This window comes from Trachinotus anak, unplaced genomic scaffold, assembly GCF_046630095.1.
Source record: "Trachinotus anak isolate AG129_WGS33_773 ecotype Australia unplaced genomic scaffold, CSIRO_AGI_Tana_v1 ptg000007l, whole genome shotgun sequence".
Lineage (NCBI taxonomy): Eukaryota > Metazoa > Chordata > Actinopteri > Carangiformes > Carangidae > Trachinotus > Trachinotus anak.
In genome coordinates this window covers 15,342,068-15,362,419 of record NW_027273858.1, presented here as the reverse complement: position 1 = coordinate 15,362,419, position 20,352 = coordinate 15,342,068, and the positions used below count along the sequence as shown (strand labels likewise).

General features: G+C 38.6%; 1 protein-coding gene across 9 annotated transcripts in view; it reads right to left on the bottom strand.

Moving 5' to 3' along the window:
• Positions 1-20,352, bottom strand: part of LOC139623071 (neurexin-1a-like) — a 246,287-nt gene that overhangs the window by 210,113 nt on the left and 15,822 nt on the right. For 8 of the 9 annotated variants that reach the window (XM_071480930.1, XM_071480931.1, XM_071480936.1 and 5 more), the window contains exons 3-5: positions 17,446-17,463; positions 15,684-15,713; positions 14,438-14,485 (exon numbers count right to left, since the gene is read on the bottom strand). In XM_071480930.1, the coding sequence (XP_071337031.1) occupies positions 14,438-14,485; positions 15,684-15,713; positions 17,446-17,463 (96 nt within the window). The remainder of the gene's footprint in view (positions 1-14,437; positions 14,486-15,683; positions 15,714-17,445; positions 17,464-20,352) is intronic. The other variant, XM_071480932.1, reaches the window with a different exon arrangement.

Genomic DNA, 20,352 nt, shown 5'->3' with positions numbered 1-20,352 from the left:
GCTGGATTGCCAGTTCAAATAATTTATTCACTGCCTCACAGGAAAATCCAGTCCCACAAGCTCAAAACTGTTAAACCCAAGGATAAATAACAGCTGACGCCGAACAAAAATGAAAATTAATGATCCAGGTTGACTTGATTCAGACAGTCACTTTAATTCTTGGGAGCCTTGCCATGGTAGCACATTCATGGGAACATGAACATTTTGACAGCTCCCCAGTGACCTTCACCTGAGCTCAGGGACAGGGAATTATGGCCGCAGCGGAGCCATCTGAAAGTAGTATATTTACTGTTCATAATGTCATTCCCCACAGGCAGCACAAGGTTTATCAAGCACTAATAAAAGCTTATGTTTTTTAAACAGTAGCTTCTACTTTTTCAACAGGGAAATGAGCTCCTGCATTAACATGCATATAAAAAAACTGTTTTGTTTTGGGTTTTTTTTTTTTTAGAATTATTACAATTGTTTGTTTGAACATTTTAAGGGGAGAAAATGTTGTTTTTGATCCCTTGTAATATTCTATTCACAACCTAACATTAAGTCTGAAAAATTCAAATGTTCCACTAAATTCTCTCACTTGCTTTGCATGACATTGTGTTTTGCTGCAATATACTGAGACAACAGAAACTACAGCACAAGTCATTCCTTTGTAAGATTATCATCCTTCAAGTACCCTAATCGTAAAACTGTGATTTCATTGAGGTTTGTGCAAAACACACCTATTACAGTGATAGAGATCAGGAAGAAAAATTATAGATTAGTGAGACACCAAAGGGAATAACCACAAATGAAACAATTAGTTTCATCCATAATTTATGAGAGGTGTGAATGCCACTAGAGAGAAGAGATATGGATGATAAATCCCCAGCTTATCTTATGAGGATATTTATACTAACAGCAGTGAAATTATTAGCTCAGACCTATCAGCTTTAGAAGGATCTTACATGTAATGGCTTCAGGCTTAATGCCGCAATATCTTACTTTGTTTATTAGAAAAGGTGTTAATTTAAATTACACTTCAAATACAACATTATACACTGACCATTACTACTACTACTACTACACTACTGACCATTCAAAATAATAGATTAAAAACTTATTAAAAACTAAAAATAATGGAATCATTTGATAATTATAATTCCATCACAGCGGTTTAGCTTTCAGCAAAGGGATCATGTACAAATATATATATTTGTACATGATTCCAGAATCAACAACCCACCTATTTATTCATTCATCCTGAAAAATAAACAGTTAGGCTCTAGCTTTGGTTCCTGAAGCGCATACATTGATTCTCAATCGTCACTGTATTTGTTAATGTAAATACTGAGACAAAGGTTGTGAGAAGTGCTGTTAAAACCTATTGTGAAGAAAACCACACATATTAATGACAAGGGCTTTTACTTTTAAAACTGTTTGAGCAATTACACAAGAAAAGAAGTCAGTGTATTGATGTGTTAAGGTTATACCACTGATCAATCTATGGCTCACTTTCTTTGCAGCATTAAAACATATTTTTTTATTATCCATTTAAAGAGCTCTACCAAATTAACACCTTTACATTGCCCTAAATTCGACAGATTCTTCTGGCTGCATGTGGTATATGATCATACTTATGTGGTGTTATTTACTGTGAATGGTAGGCTGGTCTCAATACTTAATCTTAATAAACAGTGAAGAAAAAAAAAGCCTCTTTTGGTATTTCTAAGATCCAATTCATTAGCTACATAGACTGAAATCCAGGTTAGTAAGGTATCATCATGCTCTTCTGAGGAATAGTGCTGCCATTTTCATGTTGCTCTGAGGTGGATCTCAGCCACAAGCCAAAACAAGATGAGCTGGTAACTAGAAACCCAGTGATGGAGTAGCAGTGAATCAAGTGGGGTCATGTAATCTCCCACTGTGTTTCATTGGTTTGTTCTCTCTTTAAAGATGTGTGGGGAACGTACGGGTGATTCAAATCTGAGGAGCAGAGAGGGAAAAAAAGCAAGGCAGGAAATGAGAGGGAAGGGCAAATGAATAACACGGAGGCGGGTGAATTTACTGCATCCAAAGTAAAAAACATGTCTTTAGATGAACAGCAGAAAAAGGCACATAATAAAGCAGGATGGTTTTAGATGTAAATCACACGGCTCGTTCAAAGCCACGTTGCTGCCATTTCAGTAAGCACTGCACGACGCTACAGAGCTTGAGTGTGAATTAAAAAAAGGTGGCACTACTGTAAACATACCGCTCTGCATCATTCTCATTTGGAAAAAGTAATATCAGAATAACCTTAAATATTATGGTCTGGAAAAAACAGCTGAGATTCACGCTGTGTTGCTCTCTATCGTTAGTCATGACCGTTTCAAGTTTTTTAAAGAGAATTGATCATCGAGTAAAAATTCCTCACTATCTCTGAGCAATCAGATTAGCAAAGAGTTGCTTTGTCCAGATGGATAAAATGGTAGGGCATGGTGTCCAGCCTGTAAATTACCAACCGACTCACGACTAATTATATATACATCCTGATTCCATATGAAAATTTAGGAGGAAACCACCGTCAGAGTGAGGAAAATGACGAAAATGAAACTCGTCATTTTTCAATTAATTATCGCAGCAGCGAAGAAAATAATATCTAGGTTTGTATATCTGAAAACATTTACTTAAGTCCCTTCCTCCTGCTGAAACATGAATAAACTACAGTGATTGATAGCAGCACATTTTCCCTATTAAAATTCATGACACCTGTAATGTGAGCCACAACAAAATTTGTCCTCAAAGTGGAGCAGACGTGGCAGTTTGTTTATAATTAAAGAAGGAACATGAGCAATTTGTTAAACCGAGTCGAGCAACTCAAAAATAGAGGCCAATTATGATAGAGGAAAGTGTTGAATGCTGGTTATTACACTGTTACGCAACATGCAATTCATGCTACTCTTCTGAACGGGGGAAAAATCTTTTGTACCTGCAAGAGGCAGTGCAAGGAGAGAAGGGAAATATTTTATAAATGTATATCAAACGGGAATACAAGTCTCCCTTTAAAGAATGGTTCTGTCCCTCAGGACATGTTGGTCTTGAGCGTAATGACTCTCAGTGCAGACCTCCTGAGACAAATTGCCACTGACCCCCATGGATTTTCCAGGGCACACTCGATTGGAAATGGACTATTCAATTTCCCACAGGGAGCCTTGCCATTTCCTCGCTATGCATCATTGAAACAGCATCCACTTTTGGGTTTGGGTGCTCAGAAAATATTCACAGAATCTTGTATCAATAGTGCAAGAACTCTCAGTTCCTGATCATAGTATAATTTATTCTACTTATTTTTAAAATCAACCACTGAGATTAGATGTCTTTGTGTGTGTGTGTGTGTGTGTGTGTGTGTGTACAAAAGTGTCAATATTAATGAGAAATGCATGGCTGATGCTAAAATGTTTTACAAATATATATGATGATTTTCAAGGAGTTTATAATGATCATAAATGCATCATTAATTGTTCATTAATCTAATATTTGCATTTAAAGATTATGTTTATGCTCATATTTACTTAAATATTTGTCTGATCAGATGCTGATCCTAAACTGTATCAGGCAGTTTCCACTGTTTTGGAAAAAAAAAAAAAAAAAACCTGAATGAAAACGTGAATGAAAAATTCTAAGTTGCATCTAACTCGCATCTAAACACTGGATGCGCTGAAAGACAATAGAGTCTTAAACCTCTGAACAAAACTGTGATCAAATCCACGTCATCTGAAAAAAATAACTTCACGAATGTTACAGATAATAATATGCATAGGTGGCACTGAAATTCAAAGGTACTCAATGAATGTGAAAAGCTTGACTTTGTTCTCAGTAGGGTTGCATTTATTTGTAACCCTACTGAGGTTGTTTGTGATAAGAAAGTTGAATGTGAAATGACCATGATTTTTTTTTTTAATCTGTAATTTTTTTATTTATTTTTTATTTTTTTGAGTGTATGTATCATGAGAACTTTTATCGCAGCTGCATGATGCTTATTTCTCTCCATTTTTAACAATATAGTGTACATTACAATGCCATCATGAAAAGTCAGGTCATGGGAAGGACATATGAAAATGAACTGAAGACTGTGAAATGATTCCATGTAAATTAGTCGCACTGTTTTCCTTTTCTCCAACGTGTCTGGAAAGTAGCACGTTGCAGACTTACGGTGTAGTGGGAGAAGATGAATGAACCATTAATGGTGGGAGAAAATCTCTTTGAAGGTAGCTAAGCCACTTGCTCGCTCTCATAAATTACCCTACACAAAGCAGCACGACAGAACCATATGTCACTCTAAGAACATGTTTTGTGTGCATTTTTATCTCATTTCATAAAACCCGCTGAAAGGATAAATGTGATCTCATACACAATACAGTACATCACAACAGCACCTGGCAGCATTGCATCACTGGAGGCCAGTAAAATGGCCATAATCCATGATCTCAAAGCTGGAATATAGCTAAACAAACCGACATGCAAAGGCTGCATTTCACCCTCTACAGCAGAAGTATAGGTATCTCCCTTTTATCTATTTTCTGCTACGATTCATCCACTCCCTTCTGCCGCCCAAGAAACAGAGTTTTTCATCACTGCAGTCTCTCACTGGCATCGACCAGCAATATTGATCTGGAGCAGATCTCCTTCCACTCTACCTGGGGAGCCAGATGAGCCTTGTTCATATTGATCCAACCTTTTTATTCTACATTCTCCTTCGCCCTCTCTTTAGGTTGGGAAAAATTATATTCGTGTCATCTTTTATAATAAATATTCTTTGGGAAAGGCATTGATAACTATTAATCCAAAGTCTGCCGTTGGATTTTCTTGTCATTGATGATCTACGCGAGAAGACAGACATGCTGTTGAAACCTGCCTCCAACCTTAGAGAAAATGTCTGTTATGACAGTTCGGAGATGTGAAGGTATTCTACAGTTTATCTGATTGAGGATGCAGCAATGAGGCTGAGACTGGCACATGGAATCAAAACATGTCTATCAGAAAACCGGGCAGGCTGTTCTGATGTATGAAAATAAATGTTTGCTCGAAAACAACTAAACCTAATTTTTTCTTCAAAACGAAAACACTCTCATTGAACTTCAGGCAGCGATCTGAATGTTTTTCGCCTTTTCTTCTTCCTCATCACTATATTTTCCCTCTGTGTCTATTATAATCACATGCCTCTGTTTTATAATCCCACTTTATCACGCTTCTTCTTTCCACAGTGTACCCCCTCTCCCTTTCTCTGCCCATTTCCTTATGCTCATTCTTTAAATGCCTCTCTCTGTCTGCTTTAAGTCCTTCACTCTCTCTGTGTGCCGTCCTGCCTCCCCCTCAAGAGCAGAATCTGTGGTAATGTACTAATCTGTGGAGCTTTAGTGCAGTTTTGCCAATCTGCCATGTCAAGATACACAAATCTCACTAGAGGCAATTACAGAGCTTTTTTTTTTCACTGTAAGGGAGTCTGTTTCTCAATCTCCGTAGCTGTGAAAACTGCCTCTGTGACCCATCAAGTGCAATCACCCTGTTTGTAACAAACACTGATGGCCCTGGGGTGGTAGATGGAACAGGTAACTTGGCCAGTGCAGGCATGAAAGAGTCAGGAAGTAAGCTCTAAGAGTGAAAAATTCACTATGTATGAAATCTTAATGTAACAATGTTCAGACAATCTGTACAAGAAGTCCATCAAGGAAACAAGTTCCTTATCAACCGGGCTGCATACAGAGTCAGTATGGATACACTGGAAAATCCTCAGTGTCTAACAGTTTTGAGAAATTATAGAGAGAGTGAAAAACTTTCCAAAGACTCTAAAGTGATAACACACATAAGCACATTTTTCAACTTTGTTGCTTTCATCATCAGTTACTCTGGCTCTGTCCCAGTTCAGGAATCGCATCCGTTGGAGGACACCATCTACGAACTGATACGAGGATTTCCGCTTGGTGTTACTTGCTGTGCCCATCATTAATGTTGCGTCACAAAGCCCACTCCTGTCACCTAGCAGCCTTGACAACCCATTACTTTCTTTATAAAAACCTGAGGTTTTGTACCGTTTACCATTAGCCATTCAACATAGCTCTCTGTCTGCCTTGTTTGGTGCCATATTATTTTCATTGCTAGTGTGCAAAGAATGTTGGGATAGGTTGGGCCACAAAGGATCAACCTATTGGAGCCTTTGTTTTCCACAAAAAGAAGAAGGAGAATTTGAAGGAGCCTTTGAAATGGGACAACCTAGTCTCGTCGCTATTACAGGACACAGTCCCTAAAGTGGGACACAGCCTCTGAGTCATATTCACTTTTCTGATTAGAGTGAAAGTTCGATGACATAAAACCATTAAATCCACGTTTCAACAACCTTTGGCTTCTTTGTTTCTAGAGAAGCAGGTGGTATTGGCTGCCTGGCTTGTACTAACAGTGTTGATACTGTGGCGCCCGTCTAGTTTAGCCTTGAGGTTGGGACTAACTGGACATTTCAAAGGGACAATTATGCTGCTCTATAGTTTTTTTTTTTTTATTTTTATATCACCTTTGAAGACAAAGCAGGTGGTGAGCTGAAACTTTGCTAGACTTTTTTTTAAAGCCAAAACTCAAGATTATTCAAACTAAAGAATTTGAGTGAAGAGAATCACTTAAATTTAGCAGCTTGTAAAACACACAGCTTATTGTCACACAAAGGCGTTGTTTTGTTTTGAGGGGATGCAAGCTAAAAAGCAAACGTAATTAAAATGTGTATTCTTCACTGTATGAAAGTGATAGTGTTCATTCTTCAGAGTGTAAGGTTACAAGATTGTAACACATCACCTCTTAACTTTAGACGAAAATGTTCCTCCAGTGTTACAGACAATACCAATGTAATGCATCTGTGCCTCAGTGACCAAAGCCTGCTCCAACAGCATCACCTCTGTGTACAAGCAAATGATCAGATCCTGTCATATCTTACTAAAATAATGATGACAGTTATTCGCACTTTCCCCCCCTCATGCTAGCATTAATCATGGTTTTCACACCATAGTTATGAGGGAACATGAGTAATTGTATGTGTGAAACTAATTTTGGCAGAAAATCAGTTGCAGTTTCTTCAGTCAATGCAGATGGGTGACAAAGTAAAGGAAGAACTTGAACACATTAGTGGAGAAACATATCGAATGCAGATGCTTCAACCCAGGTGCAAGACAGCAAGAGAAAAAGTGAGGAAAGATTTGAGGGAGGGTTCATTGTTGGGGCATGAACAGCAGGAGCTTCAGTCACACACTGATTAACTGGTTAGTGTTTCAATAGGAACAGTGACTAAAGTGAAACCTGCATTTAGATCCATAGGAAAGACATCAGTGAGTAGGGCTGGCAATTGTGGTCGACAGTGAACATTTGATGACCGTGATGCTCGGATTTAAGGAAAAACAGAAGAGCGACTCTTCCTCAGGTGACTGAGGATGTCAGTGCAGGATGTCATCAGACTGTGTCAGCAATAACATAGAGAAGGATATTATGGTTGGGCTGCAGTGCATAAACCCCTCATTACAAAGATGAATTCAATAAGAGTTCCATGGTGCAAAAACCATGTAGACACTGGTCTACAGAGATGTAGAAAACAGTGATATGGTCAGATGAGTTGTCCTTCACCATTTTCTCCACAAGTGTTCGAGTGCATTTGTGGTGTACACCAAGAGAATGATATAGGCCTGAATGCTTGACCCCTACAGTGAGGGGATCCAATGGCTCTGTTATGCCAGGAGGGACATTTTTCTGGCACAGTTTGGGTCCACTTGTTCCCTTAGAGGAAAGGGTCACAGCAAATCAATACAAAGTTGTTCTGACTGGTCACCTACTGTATCCTGTGATGGAACATTTCTATCCTGATGGGTATGATTTCTTCCAGGATGACAATCCATAAGGCACCAGGTGTCACTGAGTGGTTTGAGTATGAAAATTGTGACTCAAATGCTGTGGCCTTCACTGTCACCAGATCGCAACCCAATTGCACACTTTCGGAAAATTTGTGCCGTTATATTTGACAGCGCTCTCCACCACTGTCATCAAAAAAACATGTAAGGGAATATCTTTTGGAAGTATGACGTTCATCCCTCCAGTAGGGTTAAGAATCTTGCAGAATCAATGCAAAGGTGCACCGAAGCTGTTCTGGTTTCCGTCGTAATCTACCAATACATTTTAGATGGAGCAACAATTGCACATCTTAGTGGCAGCCCTGAGGGGTCTGTTGCCTGCAGCTACTGGGGGTTTTAGAGGAGGTAAAACTGTATATCAGTATTTCTTACATTAATTTTAAATTTTCAACATTGGAATTTAAAGATATTTAAGGGAGAAGCATGCTTCCTACAGTGCAATGACTGTCGTGCTGAGGGATGAGCTTTGAAATTTAGGTTCGTCAACAGGAAGATTTACTTAAGCTTGCAAAAATAAAGGTGTGCAAAAAGATTTCTTGAGGACTTCTCAGCAGAAATCTTCGAAAAGATGTGAAAAGAAAAGATTTGCTGAGACTTAAAGCAAGGAACTGAGCAAGACTGTGACACTTGCAAAATAATGCCATGGTAAACATTTTCCCCTCACCTCTATGTTTATAATTTCCTCGTGAGTTTTTCTTAAGGAGCTGTCTGAATATGACAAATATTGGAAGGCAACACAGAAATCCAGGGACAGGTCCCTGACTTTCTGTAAGTACTTGCATTTTACTTCACTGACATTTTGAAAGCTTTGCCTGCTGGAAGAGACACACTGTATACAGGATGTTTGAATAGCAGTTTATCTATCAGTGTATCACCTTAATAGCTTACAGGTTAGTGCTTTAACCATCAAACATCAAACAGTAAACAAATGTTAAATGGAACAAATGCACAATATTTGTTTTTTGTTTTATTGGGGAAACACAAAGAGCCACTGCTTTCTACAGTGTGTGCTTAAGTCAGAGTCCTCAGTTTGGGTTTTTTTTTATACCAGACGGTGATGATATTCCCCATATGCCAAGACCAAGAGATAAACCCAACTGAGTTTTTGCAGAATGATTTCTGAGTCAGCTTCTCAAACAGCACTTCCCCTGACATTTTACATGATGAGAGTACAGATGACCACTCACTGCAAGGTGTTATTAACTGTGAGTATGCCCTTCAGGAGAAATATGAATCAAGACAGATGTGAGCACTAGGTGCCACCCTCACTAAAGGACATCTTGGTTTTCGTAATCCTCAAAAACATCTGCTTTAGAGGTTAATATCTATTCAAGAAGAGAAGACTGCAGCCACGGGTATGCTTAATATCTGGGGTTAAAGCTGAGGAACTGTAATCCTGGGGGAGTCAACGATGCTGAAAGAATTTCACTGACAATCTTCCAGGTTTCATGTCAAGCTACAAAGGCAACATCTGTTGTTGATTCAACGCACACCACATGGTATTGTGTTACCTGTCAGATAAGGAGGGCAGACAGGTGTTGACAAGTTGCACTCTGACATGCCTTTCCACATTATATAAAAGAACTTGTTGTGCTCTCACTGCAAAGGTCCCATGAGCTTCAGATGGACTACTCTGTGTTTACAGCCATCATCGGAAAATATGAAGCATCTCTCAGTAAGATCACTCCATTATCCATTGGAAACTAATCTTTCCCATATGCCTTCCTGGAAAGCAAGACAGAATTTCCGAAAGACTGGTTATAATAATACATTTCAGTGGCGTCTAAACTTTTTTTAAACTATTCCACCCCTTCCATTTCGAATATCATACAAACACAGTAAACACAATAAGCATAACATAATTAAGACTGGCCCCACTGCAAATATGTTTCTTGTGCGCACAACCACTGCAGGCTATGTCACCATGGAGATGCTCACCATGTTACTCTCATCCTGCAAACCAGTCTTTGATCAGCACATCAGACAGCAGCCTTAATGTCAACTTCGTCAACTCCACTCTAACAGTCTGTCCTGGACAGCAACCATCAAACATCTGATACACCTTTATCCAGCAAACACTAACACATCAACACAATGGGAAGCTTACAGTGTGTCAGTAAGTATAGAACAAAGAGACGTCAAAAAAAAAAGCACGACAACCCATTATAGGTCTACACAGTGTGAATGAATGCATGACAGCATCTGATCACACAATCACAGCATTTATAGAATCCATTATTCATCATCAATAACACACATTCTACCAGACACTCGGATGATGTAGCTGCGCATTTGTCCAGCACATGAGAGGTTAACAACTACACTGCTGCTGCTGCTGCAAATCCCAGGTCCCACTCCATAAAGAGAAACCTGTACTCACCCATTAGAGGTTCATCTGAGGGGCCAAGCGCTCAGCAGAGTCATGAACAGCGCTGCTCCATCCAGATCCCTCTTTACTGAGAGTGTAGCCGACCCTGCTAACGTTAGCCCCCGGCCGGACGCTGCTAACATTACCTCAACTGGAAGCAGTAAAAACTTTCTGTCGTCAGTTCAGCCTTAAACTCCTCCTTCTATCTTTCCTCCTGTTTTTTTTTTTTTTTGTTTTTTTTTTTTCGGGCTTGTTAAACATTATGCTGCTAATTGAATCGTCCATTAGCTGAAGAACTCGCTTTTTGTGAAAGGCTTGAGAAAAAAGAAAACTTCTTTCAGCTAGTTGTTAGAAATAAGAGGGAGCAAGCTCATTGGTCAGATTAGGATCTCCCAGCAGGCCTTACTTGGTAACTTTTGAGAAGACATTAACCAAATTAAATAAGTGGTAGGAAGAATTTTTTTTTTTGTTTGTTTTTGAAAAATTTCATTAAGGACAATAAAAATATAAAAGACCAAGACCATGAATCTAACAGCTACTGGGCCCCAGTGCAGTGCACCGCCTGCATTGACGGTAATTACGTCTTTGGTAACACACATACAAGTATTTACATGTAATGTTTAAAGCTCAAAATGACAAGTAAAATGACAGAGTACAATGACAAATCTTTAGATTTCTTGTCAAATGAATCGATATTTCTTACTGACATGTACCTATACAGGTAAATGTGGCCGTACGCTGATGTATCCTGACAACTTGCTAATTTCAGCTGTCATCTCACAAATCTGTCGACCCAGGTGTACAGGAAAGGAGGGATGTGAAAGCTGAGCAACCATCCAACCCTGAAGCAAGCCCATGTGGAACCGGCATGCACAGCTCCCCCACATGATCTTCACCTGCTGCTCCCCACTCTCACACATGGTAACTCTTGTGAGGTCACTTACACAAAAGCCAAAGGATATCAGACAATCAAAGTGACTCTGATAACACTTCCACTGATGCGCACTGTGCTGCCAGAAGCAAAGTGGAATCTGGAAAGCACTGCATGGTGCATTGGCATTTTATCACAAGAATTACAACACATGCTTTTCTGGGGGGGGGGGGGGGTTTGACTGTTTTAAAATCCATGACATTTTCATTTGATGGCTGAAGATGACATTGAAGTTGCTGAAGTTTGCAGCCTTACAAGTAAAGCATGAGACAAATTGTCGCAGCACAGCTGCTGTGGCATCTTCTTTGGGAACAATTGAAATTTTCAACCCATGGTTGATGATGGGAAGTCTAATCCTTAAAAACGAATTAGACATGACATCACTCATGCAGAGCTTCAACAGATTTCACAAGAAGCCGAACAGCAGATGGAGAGGTTACAAATAGCTTTTTATACAATATTCTAAGGTACATCTATAGTAACAGTGTGGCTAATATTTTTTTTCAAGTGTGTGAGTGGAAGCATCAAGTGTTGGAGTTCATGAAACTTTGGAGAAATAATCTTCTATTATGAGCTTTACACTTATGGAGATGGCAAAACTTATAAAATTAGTAACTAAAGCTTGTGTTGAAGTGAATGTGTGGTGCTTGAAAATCCCACATGCTGTTTGTCAAGTGAGGCTTTTTCAGTGTCTTTCACCAAACTCACTCCTACAGCACTTACTCACTGAGCTGTGCAGAGTCTCTGCTTAAGTAGTATCCATTATTTTACCATGCCATAAGGAATGCAAACATATGCACACCTCCTTACAAGATGCTTTCTCTTCAGGGTTGAGTCAACATGTTATGGATGAGATGGGACACTAACATTAGAGCAGAGCCATGGCACTTGTTTGGCTTAAGTTTTATATTAAATTTTAATCTACTTGCATGGACATTAAGTATGTTATTTATATATTCATATTCACTATGCTAATGCCAAAATGCAACTATATTTTGATCAAACGGTGATGATGGCATTGTTTTTGTTTCAAGTGGCTTGGGTTTCATTCATGACTCATGCAACAATGTGAAGATCCGTTACTAACATGCAATTCTTTATTGTGTTCACGTGTGAATTTTTACTGTTAAAACCCACAAACCACAGTGGATTTGTATGTGTGAGAACATGACTAATATCCACACCCTGTTAACTGAAATGGTCATAATTGATCATTCAGCTACTGCCAACCTAGCAAACAAAACATACTGTAAAATATAACAGCAAACTTAAATAGCAAAACTTCTGGCTTGTGAAGCTGAACGGTGGACAGGCGTCCTAAGTTACTATTTGCTGTTATTATCACTATTTACATGTGTGACAACTAGTTTAAAGACCCTGGCGTGTCAGCTTCCTGTAAGGGGAGTAGTGTATTTTAAGCATCAGTTTAATTTGGGGTGAAGTGGCGCATCCTGTACAAACAAGCCAACAAAGGGATCCTCTTGCCCACTTCACAGAAATCCCTGGGAATGTGCAAGGTATAATGCAAAAGGGACAATTTCCATCTTTAGAAAGTGAAAGCAATTACATTAGAAAGTACACTAATTTAGAAATAGCCCAGTTGTAGTTGTAAGCCTGCCTGCACAGACTGCAGTTCCTCTTAAGCTGCACATGGCAGTTTATTGTGATGACAGCAATTAAATACCCTAGTGATTTCTGTGCAAGCAGTATTACGATTTATCCCACTGTGTGCTCTGCTCTCTAGAGCTGGATGGAAACAAGGTTTTATGAATCCAGTGTCAGTGCACTGGCTGAAGGCAGCGCACATAAACTATCCCTTTCTCTAAGAAGCAGCCATGAAGCAGAGGATAAACCACACAAGTGGTTAACATGACACAGGAGGACCTCAGGGGGGCTAACATAATACACAATATTCGCACAAGCTTAAAGCAGACAATGAATACAGACACTGTCCTCACCACTACATTTAATTCTCCAATGGGGAATGTGTTTGTGGTCACACAGTACATAACAGGACTGACTAGGTTTCACACTGTACAGCGCAAGCACGGCCCAAATTAGAAGCAGTGCGCTACGTATGTCAGATTTGTGCCTCATCAGCATTCCCTCAATCTCTCCCTGCGGCTTTCCTTCTGCCACATCCAAGCTGGGTGTTTGGTTTAGTGTAGCAAAAACCTGTTAGTTTCAGATGAAGCCGTATAGTGCACAAAGAAAAAAAATTTTTTTTTAAATGCCTAGCGTGTACTATCAGTCTAAAAATCTACTATTTGATTAATTTGTATAAAATGAATGAACTGGTTGACATAAAGGACAGAAATCAAGTAGTCATGGATTATATCATTTTAGCTAGTATCACATTTTGTGGTAGTTTTGCTCATGTGCATGTGACATGACCTGTATGTTGTTGCAGGGCAAGATTCGCACTTGCTTTTAAAGAATACCAAAAAATAAAATATAAAAATAATTTAGTATATATAGAATATTAGTGAAAGGATTTTGAAACCACTCACAGTTTTGAAACCACTAACAGTGGTGATTGTCTACTTTCAATTTAAAATTCAAATGGAATTACATTTATTATATTTATTCACAGGCCTAAGTCAAAGAAACTGTGTGTGTATTGAAAATGGAAATGCCACTTACCTTGGGAGATCGAAAAATCAATCTCAGAAATTTGAAATTGCAGACACTTTTGTGTGTGTGTGTGTGTGTGTGTGTGTGTGTCAGTATTATTCATGTATATATCACTACAGCTTAGACTTGTAGCAGCAGAACATCTGAGATTACAATAACTGCAATTCCTGTTCACACAGTGTAAACCTCACATTCTTTATCCACAAGGCAGTTTGAAGACTTACCTGTTCAGGTGATGAGTCACAAGTACATGATAAGAGATAGCATTTGATATAACACAATATTTTAGTTTTGGTGTAAAGAAATAGAAATGTACCAAAACTGCTTGTAATAATTAACCAGAACTAATAACAGAGAAAATGTCAAAGCAACAACAAGAGCAAAATCAATGAAAAAGGTATTTAAGAATGCAAGAGGAACACTTGAATGTCATGGTGTTAATCACTACTTCTCAAATTTGTAGTTGCAAATTGTCATTACATGTCATTTTCCGTTTGGTAAAGTACACACAGTGGCATTCAAGCTGTCCTCACTTCAGAAAGCTAGTGATGACTTGCTAAATTTGGTTTTACTTCAGTAACCAACTTGAAAGAATCGAAGTTTTACCTTGAATGCTCAGTAGGGACCTTAGAAGCCAAGCTTCCCCTCTCTGCCCTGAGGAGGAGAGTCAAATGGGAAAGATCAGAAGTCCACTTACCCCACAGGGAGAAGAGGTGAGGATCACAGCCAGGATGGGAGGCCCACAACACTATGATCAAGCCTCACCCGCAACCCCAAACCCATTATTTGAAAAAAAAAAAAAAAAAGAGCGTAGTTACCCCAGGGTGGTGGTGGTGTACTGGAACTAGGACAGCAACTATTGTGTTCATATGCCCATATGAGTCTCATTTATGATTTCCATGCATCAAGCAGAAAAGAAACAGGTGGCGCAGCTTAAACGGGTGAATGCAAAGCCAAAGCGGCACCTACCTTGAAAAGCTTTCATTAATAGTTGGAAGAGCAAATTTAAAAATGCCAATGACTTTATATACTTCATTTCGCATGAGTATATAATGCCACAAACACTGCTGTCATAGTTTAATGAATCCAGATAATTAAAAGGGTAGTACCTTTACTTTTACCTATGAGATTTGATGAAATGTTCCATGAAGAAAGCAGATTCCAGACAAAAAGGGAGAACAAAAGGAGAGGAGACACCGATAAGTGTCATGGTCAAGTTGGAAGAGGACAGAGGAGAGGAGAGAGAGGCTTGATGGCTACATATACGTGTAAATACAAGAAAGGAAATATGTGACAGCAAAGGGGACTAACACTGGACAGTGGAGAGAGAAGAACAATCACATCCTTGCTCTGCTGCATGATAAAGATATGGAAAGATGAAGATAGAGTAGATAGACTGTGCAGACGCTCGCAACATGCATTACAGCAGCGAGGACAGATGAGGATTAGCTTAAAAATTTAGTAAGCCACCACCATGCATTATGTCCTAATAATGTTAATACAAATGCCCCTTGACTTGAAACACATCATCATAAACCGTCAGCATGTACAGTAGATGTGAATAATTAAAAGGAAACAAAGAAAATATGGAGAGAAATGACACAGCTACCCAGCAGAGTGGGGAGTTGAAAGCCAAATGAGCTTGAAAAAGGGGTCATATGGAAAAAAAAAAAAAAGAAGTCACTGGGAGAATGAACATCAACTAGGTCATTCAAAATAAGTGAAATGACAGCCCATAAATGAAGCTTCAAGCCTGAGCATCGCACAGAGTTAGAAGCACACACATTTCCAAGCACAATGGGAGCAGGAGGGACAATGGGAGGATGACAGGATAAAGGAACAGAGCTCATACCTTGGTCGCCCATCATCATGTGTGCCAGACCTTAAAGGAAAACAAGAGCACAGTCAGCAGAGAACAAGGGATCATGGGAAGCTGTGTGACACTGACATGCAGGCATCTCTTTCAGAGCAGATGTCTGTGTTACTTGAGGAGCATTGGGATAAGGGAAGAGTGGGACGGAGAGAAACAGAAGAGGATGCACAGACAGGGTTAGCACGATGAGCATTCAGTCAACCAAAGCAGGTTGCGATGCATCATCAGCCACTTACTAGACATCACTCAGAAATCTAAATTCAGGTTGACCTGTTTTTCTCTGAGATGAGAAGTATGCAGACTGTCCTCCTACATACCATTGACACAGCAATCCCTATACACAAATATAACTGAGGACTGCTTTACCTTGACCTTCAACAACAATAATCAAGTGTCCGCGTAATATGTGAATCACACAGGTAAAAAAAGGATGATGATTGGACATGGTCAGGTCACCGTGCCTTTTTGAATAGCACATTACTTAAATCAGCTGTTCAGTTGTATTCTATCCATTTGATTGATACAGTTAACCAATGTTAACCACAAACACCAGACTCGAGGCGCAGCATTAACTGCTTTGTATGTCTGGTGGTTCAATTTCCTCTCCGCAGATCCTCTGGCATTCAGCTTACAGATTTTTAGTGTTACAATTTATCTTTTTAACACTTTGAACAACACCTGAAAGCTGTAAAAACTGAGACTTGTTTGCTGTTGTTGAATTTGCCTGTTAGCTAGCTGCCCTGCTAACAAAAAGCTAGCTGTTATAGGAGGGGGCTCTGTGTTAGCTTCACTGTGTCTCGATGAAAACGGAAATCTAATTTTTTATGCCAATATACTTACCAACAAGAGATTTATCATTTTCAGCCAAATTAAAACTCCCTTTAGAAACCTAGCATATCACACAGCATTAGCTTATGACAGCAATTACCACAAACAAAGACTGGGCGATGATCATTTTGACATTTTAAATGATTTTATTAATATTGTTTTAAGGAATTAGTCTATATTGCTCTGTTTTGTGGTAGCCTCTTGACAATACTTTAATAACAGTATTTCTTAGCTAAACTTGATTGAATTAAAAAAAAAAAGTTACTTTCATTTTTAATGGTTAGAATTCAGTCTTTCAGTTAGCCTCGAGTTTATAGCTTATCCTCGGTCCAACCCCCTGCTGTTCTTTGTCAGTGAGGTAATCAACCTGAGCACAGAATTTACACCTGAGATAAAAGCATTAACAGTTGGTAGCTTAGAAAACCAGCAGTACTCCAAGGTTACTCGGAGAAACCTTTAATAATATAACAGTACTTTTTTTTTTTTTTGCTTTTTTTAAATCACAAACACAAAAATTATCACAGTGAGCTGTGAAATGTCTTCTCACATTAAATGACATGATTAAAATATGCCCAATAGTCTTTTTTAACCCATGTCAGTAGAATATTTTACTCACATTAAATAACAGCAAAACCTTTAATCAGTAATTTTACAAAGATACACTTTCATTAACTTAACTGCGGTAATGGCCACACAGCATTTTTGAAAAATGAATTCAATGGCCAATAAAAAAAAAATTAAAAAACACTTAAAAAATTATATTAATCAGACTTACCACTCCAGTAACACCAATACCATAAACAGTATAAACATTGGCTTACATTTATTTGAGGAGCCTCAGCGAACATGACATTGTGTATGCACACACATTTTTAGCAAGAATGGAAACCAACAATTACAGTAATATACCCACCTTCGTTATAGTTGTCTTCTGGAGGCACGGACAAGCAAAGAAAAAGAGAGGAAGACATTCATTAAGCAGCATGCAGACTAGTACTGGCCATTGCATGTCGTAACCATGCAAGGCATTAAACGTCACATGCAAGTGACCTATTGTAACCCCTGCAGAGGAAAGGCCGATTTATGCGCAGGCTTTTATTTTGTTGTCTCCCTTTTGCTCATACACTGACCTGGAATACAGGACAGAGCTATAACTGAATGAGCCCTTTGGATTATTTGATATAACATCAAATACTTAATTTCTTTCAAACAAGTAATTTGTTTAAAAAAAGAAAAAAAAAAGAACAGAAAGAAAGAAAGAAACTGGCATCACCATTTAATAATTAAGGAACCAGTATCGACCATGAGGTATAAGATGGTGAGGAGATAAAAAGCACAACTTGAAGTTTGAGGCAGTTCATCCTGTTGTGTTATTATGGCTATTTAAAATTGTATTTATCATATACATGATGGATTGTACCTGTGGTATCAACAATTATTTAATTCAGCAGACTCAGAATCTGTATACATTTCTTTTCTTTGTTTCTCAAATATAAAGCTGCTCTATACCACATGTGATGAAATGCACTGCAAGAGAAAATAACCTAAATAAATAGAGTTGGTTGTGGTAAAGCAATGCCTCTAAGGTTTCAGAACAGGCAGTGGGGTCTCGTGTTACTGGAACTCTATTCAGGTGATTCGGTCACATTACTGAAAGCAATGACCAGTGAGCACATATTGGAAATGCAAAAGGAGATTGCCTCCCAAATGAAATAGCTGTAGCATTAACTTTGGCAATCAAAGTGAGGTTGGTGAAGGTGAGAAAACTGCCATGTAAAATCCGTCACACACAAAGGAGACCAGGAGAAGAATTACATGTTGGTAAAGTAACAGCAAACAGGTGAGGTAACCATCATGCTACCAGTGGGAAAATTAACTGGTTTGACAAAATGATGTGACTGGAAACATGCAAAACCAATGAAATGAGAGTATGTTAGGGTCCATACACTGCCTATAAAAAGAACAAAAAATGGTCAGTCAACAGTTCTTTTCATCACTAAGTGTTTATGATTCGTCTGAGTGCTGATTCCAGATTTATTATTCAACTATTTGATATCATAAAAGCAGAAATACACAAAATGGTATCAAAAAGAAAAATAGAATTTGATGGTATAGCATTATTTTTTCAATAAAACAATCATGAACTGAAATCATGCATGCAATGTCTAATCAATATTTTTACAACCAAGAAAATGGTCCTGTCAATCCAGTTACTGTAACCATGCAGCCAGATAGGCACAAAGCCCAATTTCCACTGCAAAATAAATTCCTACCTCTTCAAAATGGTTTCTTGCCCAGATTCAAGCGATTTTTTGACCCAAAACTTACCATGACCACAGGCTCCCCTTCCAAATCAGACACCATGCACAAACACCAATCCAAATCATCATTTTGTGAACAAATTACAGGACACTGCTTCAGGTAAACATCACAGGTTTGTGTAAAATTTGTTTTACATGTAAGTTGCTACATAATGTGAATAGTGTAAAAATTGAAATTATTTCAATTTTTAGTGTAACGTTATGTGTCAAGTGAATTGTATGACAACATTTTGAATAGTTTGGACATCAAGATAAATGAGGTCCTGGTGTGAAGGGAAATAAAAAGTGCACTTTGTTCACAAAACGTTAGCTTGATGATGAGAAGCACGCTGTTGAAAAAGCATTCTGACAAGGCAGGCATGAAGCTGGCAGTTGTAAAGTGACCACATGAGCAGAGAAAAGTAAAAGAATAAAGACCATTTTCTGACGTCAAGACCCCAAAGACTGACGCTGACTCGTACATTTTGCCACAATGACTGATTATTTCTCCCGCTGCATTTCACTTCAGCAAGTGGCCTTTTTCAGAGCACTATTTTTGTTGGTTTGTTTTAGATTGTGTATAATTAGCACTGTATTTTAGTGATTCCCTTCCTATAATTATTGGTGATCAAAATGAAATTAAAATCCGGTTTAGAGGTTCAATGATTAATTTATCCTATTGTTTGAATACATCTTGAGAGGCATGCAGCATACAGTATCATTACATTACAATTATTTACAACACGCAAGATACAGACATTATTATCAACAGAAAGTTTCTAATTGTGATAAATAAGAAAACACAGTATCGGCTGTTCAGAGAATTTGATTGGATGAACAATCACACTACAACCATTTAAGCAAATTGTCTCTAGTGGTGTTAGTAATTCATTTGAATCAAACTTCATCAATCCTTATTGGCCACAATAAGCAAGGTTTCATTTGGTAGGGTGCTGAAGAAAAGAAGCTTTCCTCTAACAGCAGTATCACCTGACAGGGACCATTAAAACAAGTCCCCTATCACAGACACACACACACACACACACACACACTTTCTTTCACAAATGTGCCCAGCTGGTTACATCCTAATCCAGAGACGTAAATCCATTTAATCCCCTTGACAAAGTGATCCCAGTGCTATTGTGCTGGTAACACTACACCAAAATGCACTCAACTGTCTATCAGACGATCTGCATCTCTGATGGTCTTGTGCTGTTGATCATGCACACGGTGTATGGCTCATGGAAAATAATTACATTACTATCCAGGTTGATGCTTCCCTGAACAAAACATCTGGTGCGCAATAAAAAAAAAAATCAAGAATGGTAAATAGTTCTATAAATCAATTTTCTACTCTGTTGGATTTGCCTCCTGCAGATATGAAAACACCTCAATATCACCTTGACCCTCTGACTGTGAGCTCAGAACTGTGGCAGCTGATCTAAAGCGACAGTCAGTAGAAAGCTAAACTAGCCACTCTCAATCCACTACTATACACGGCTCAGGCTGCCATCAGCCAG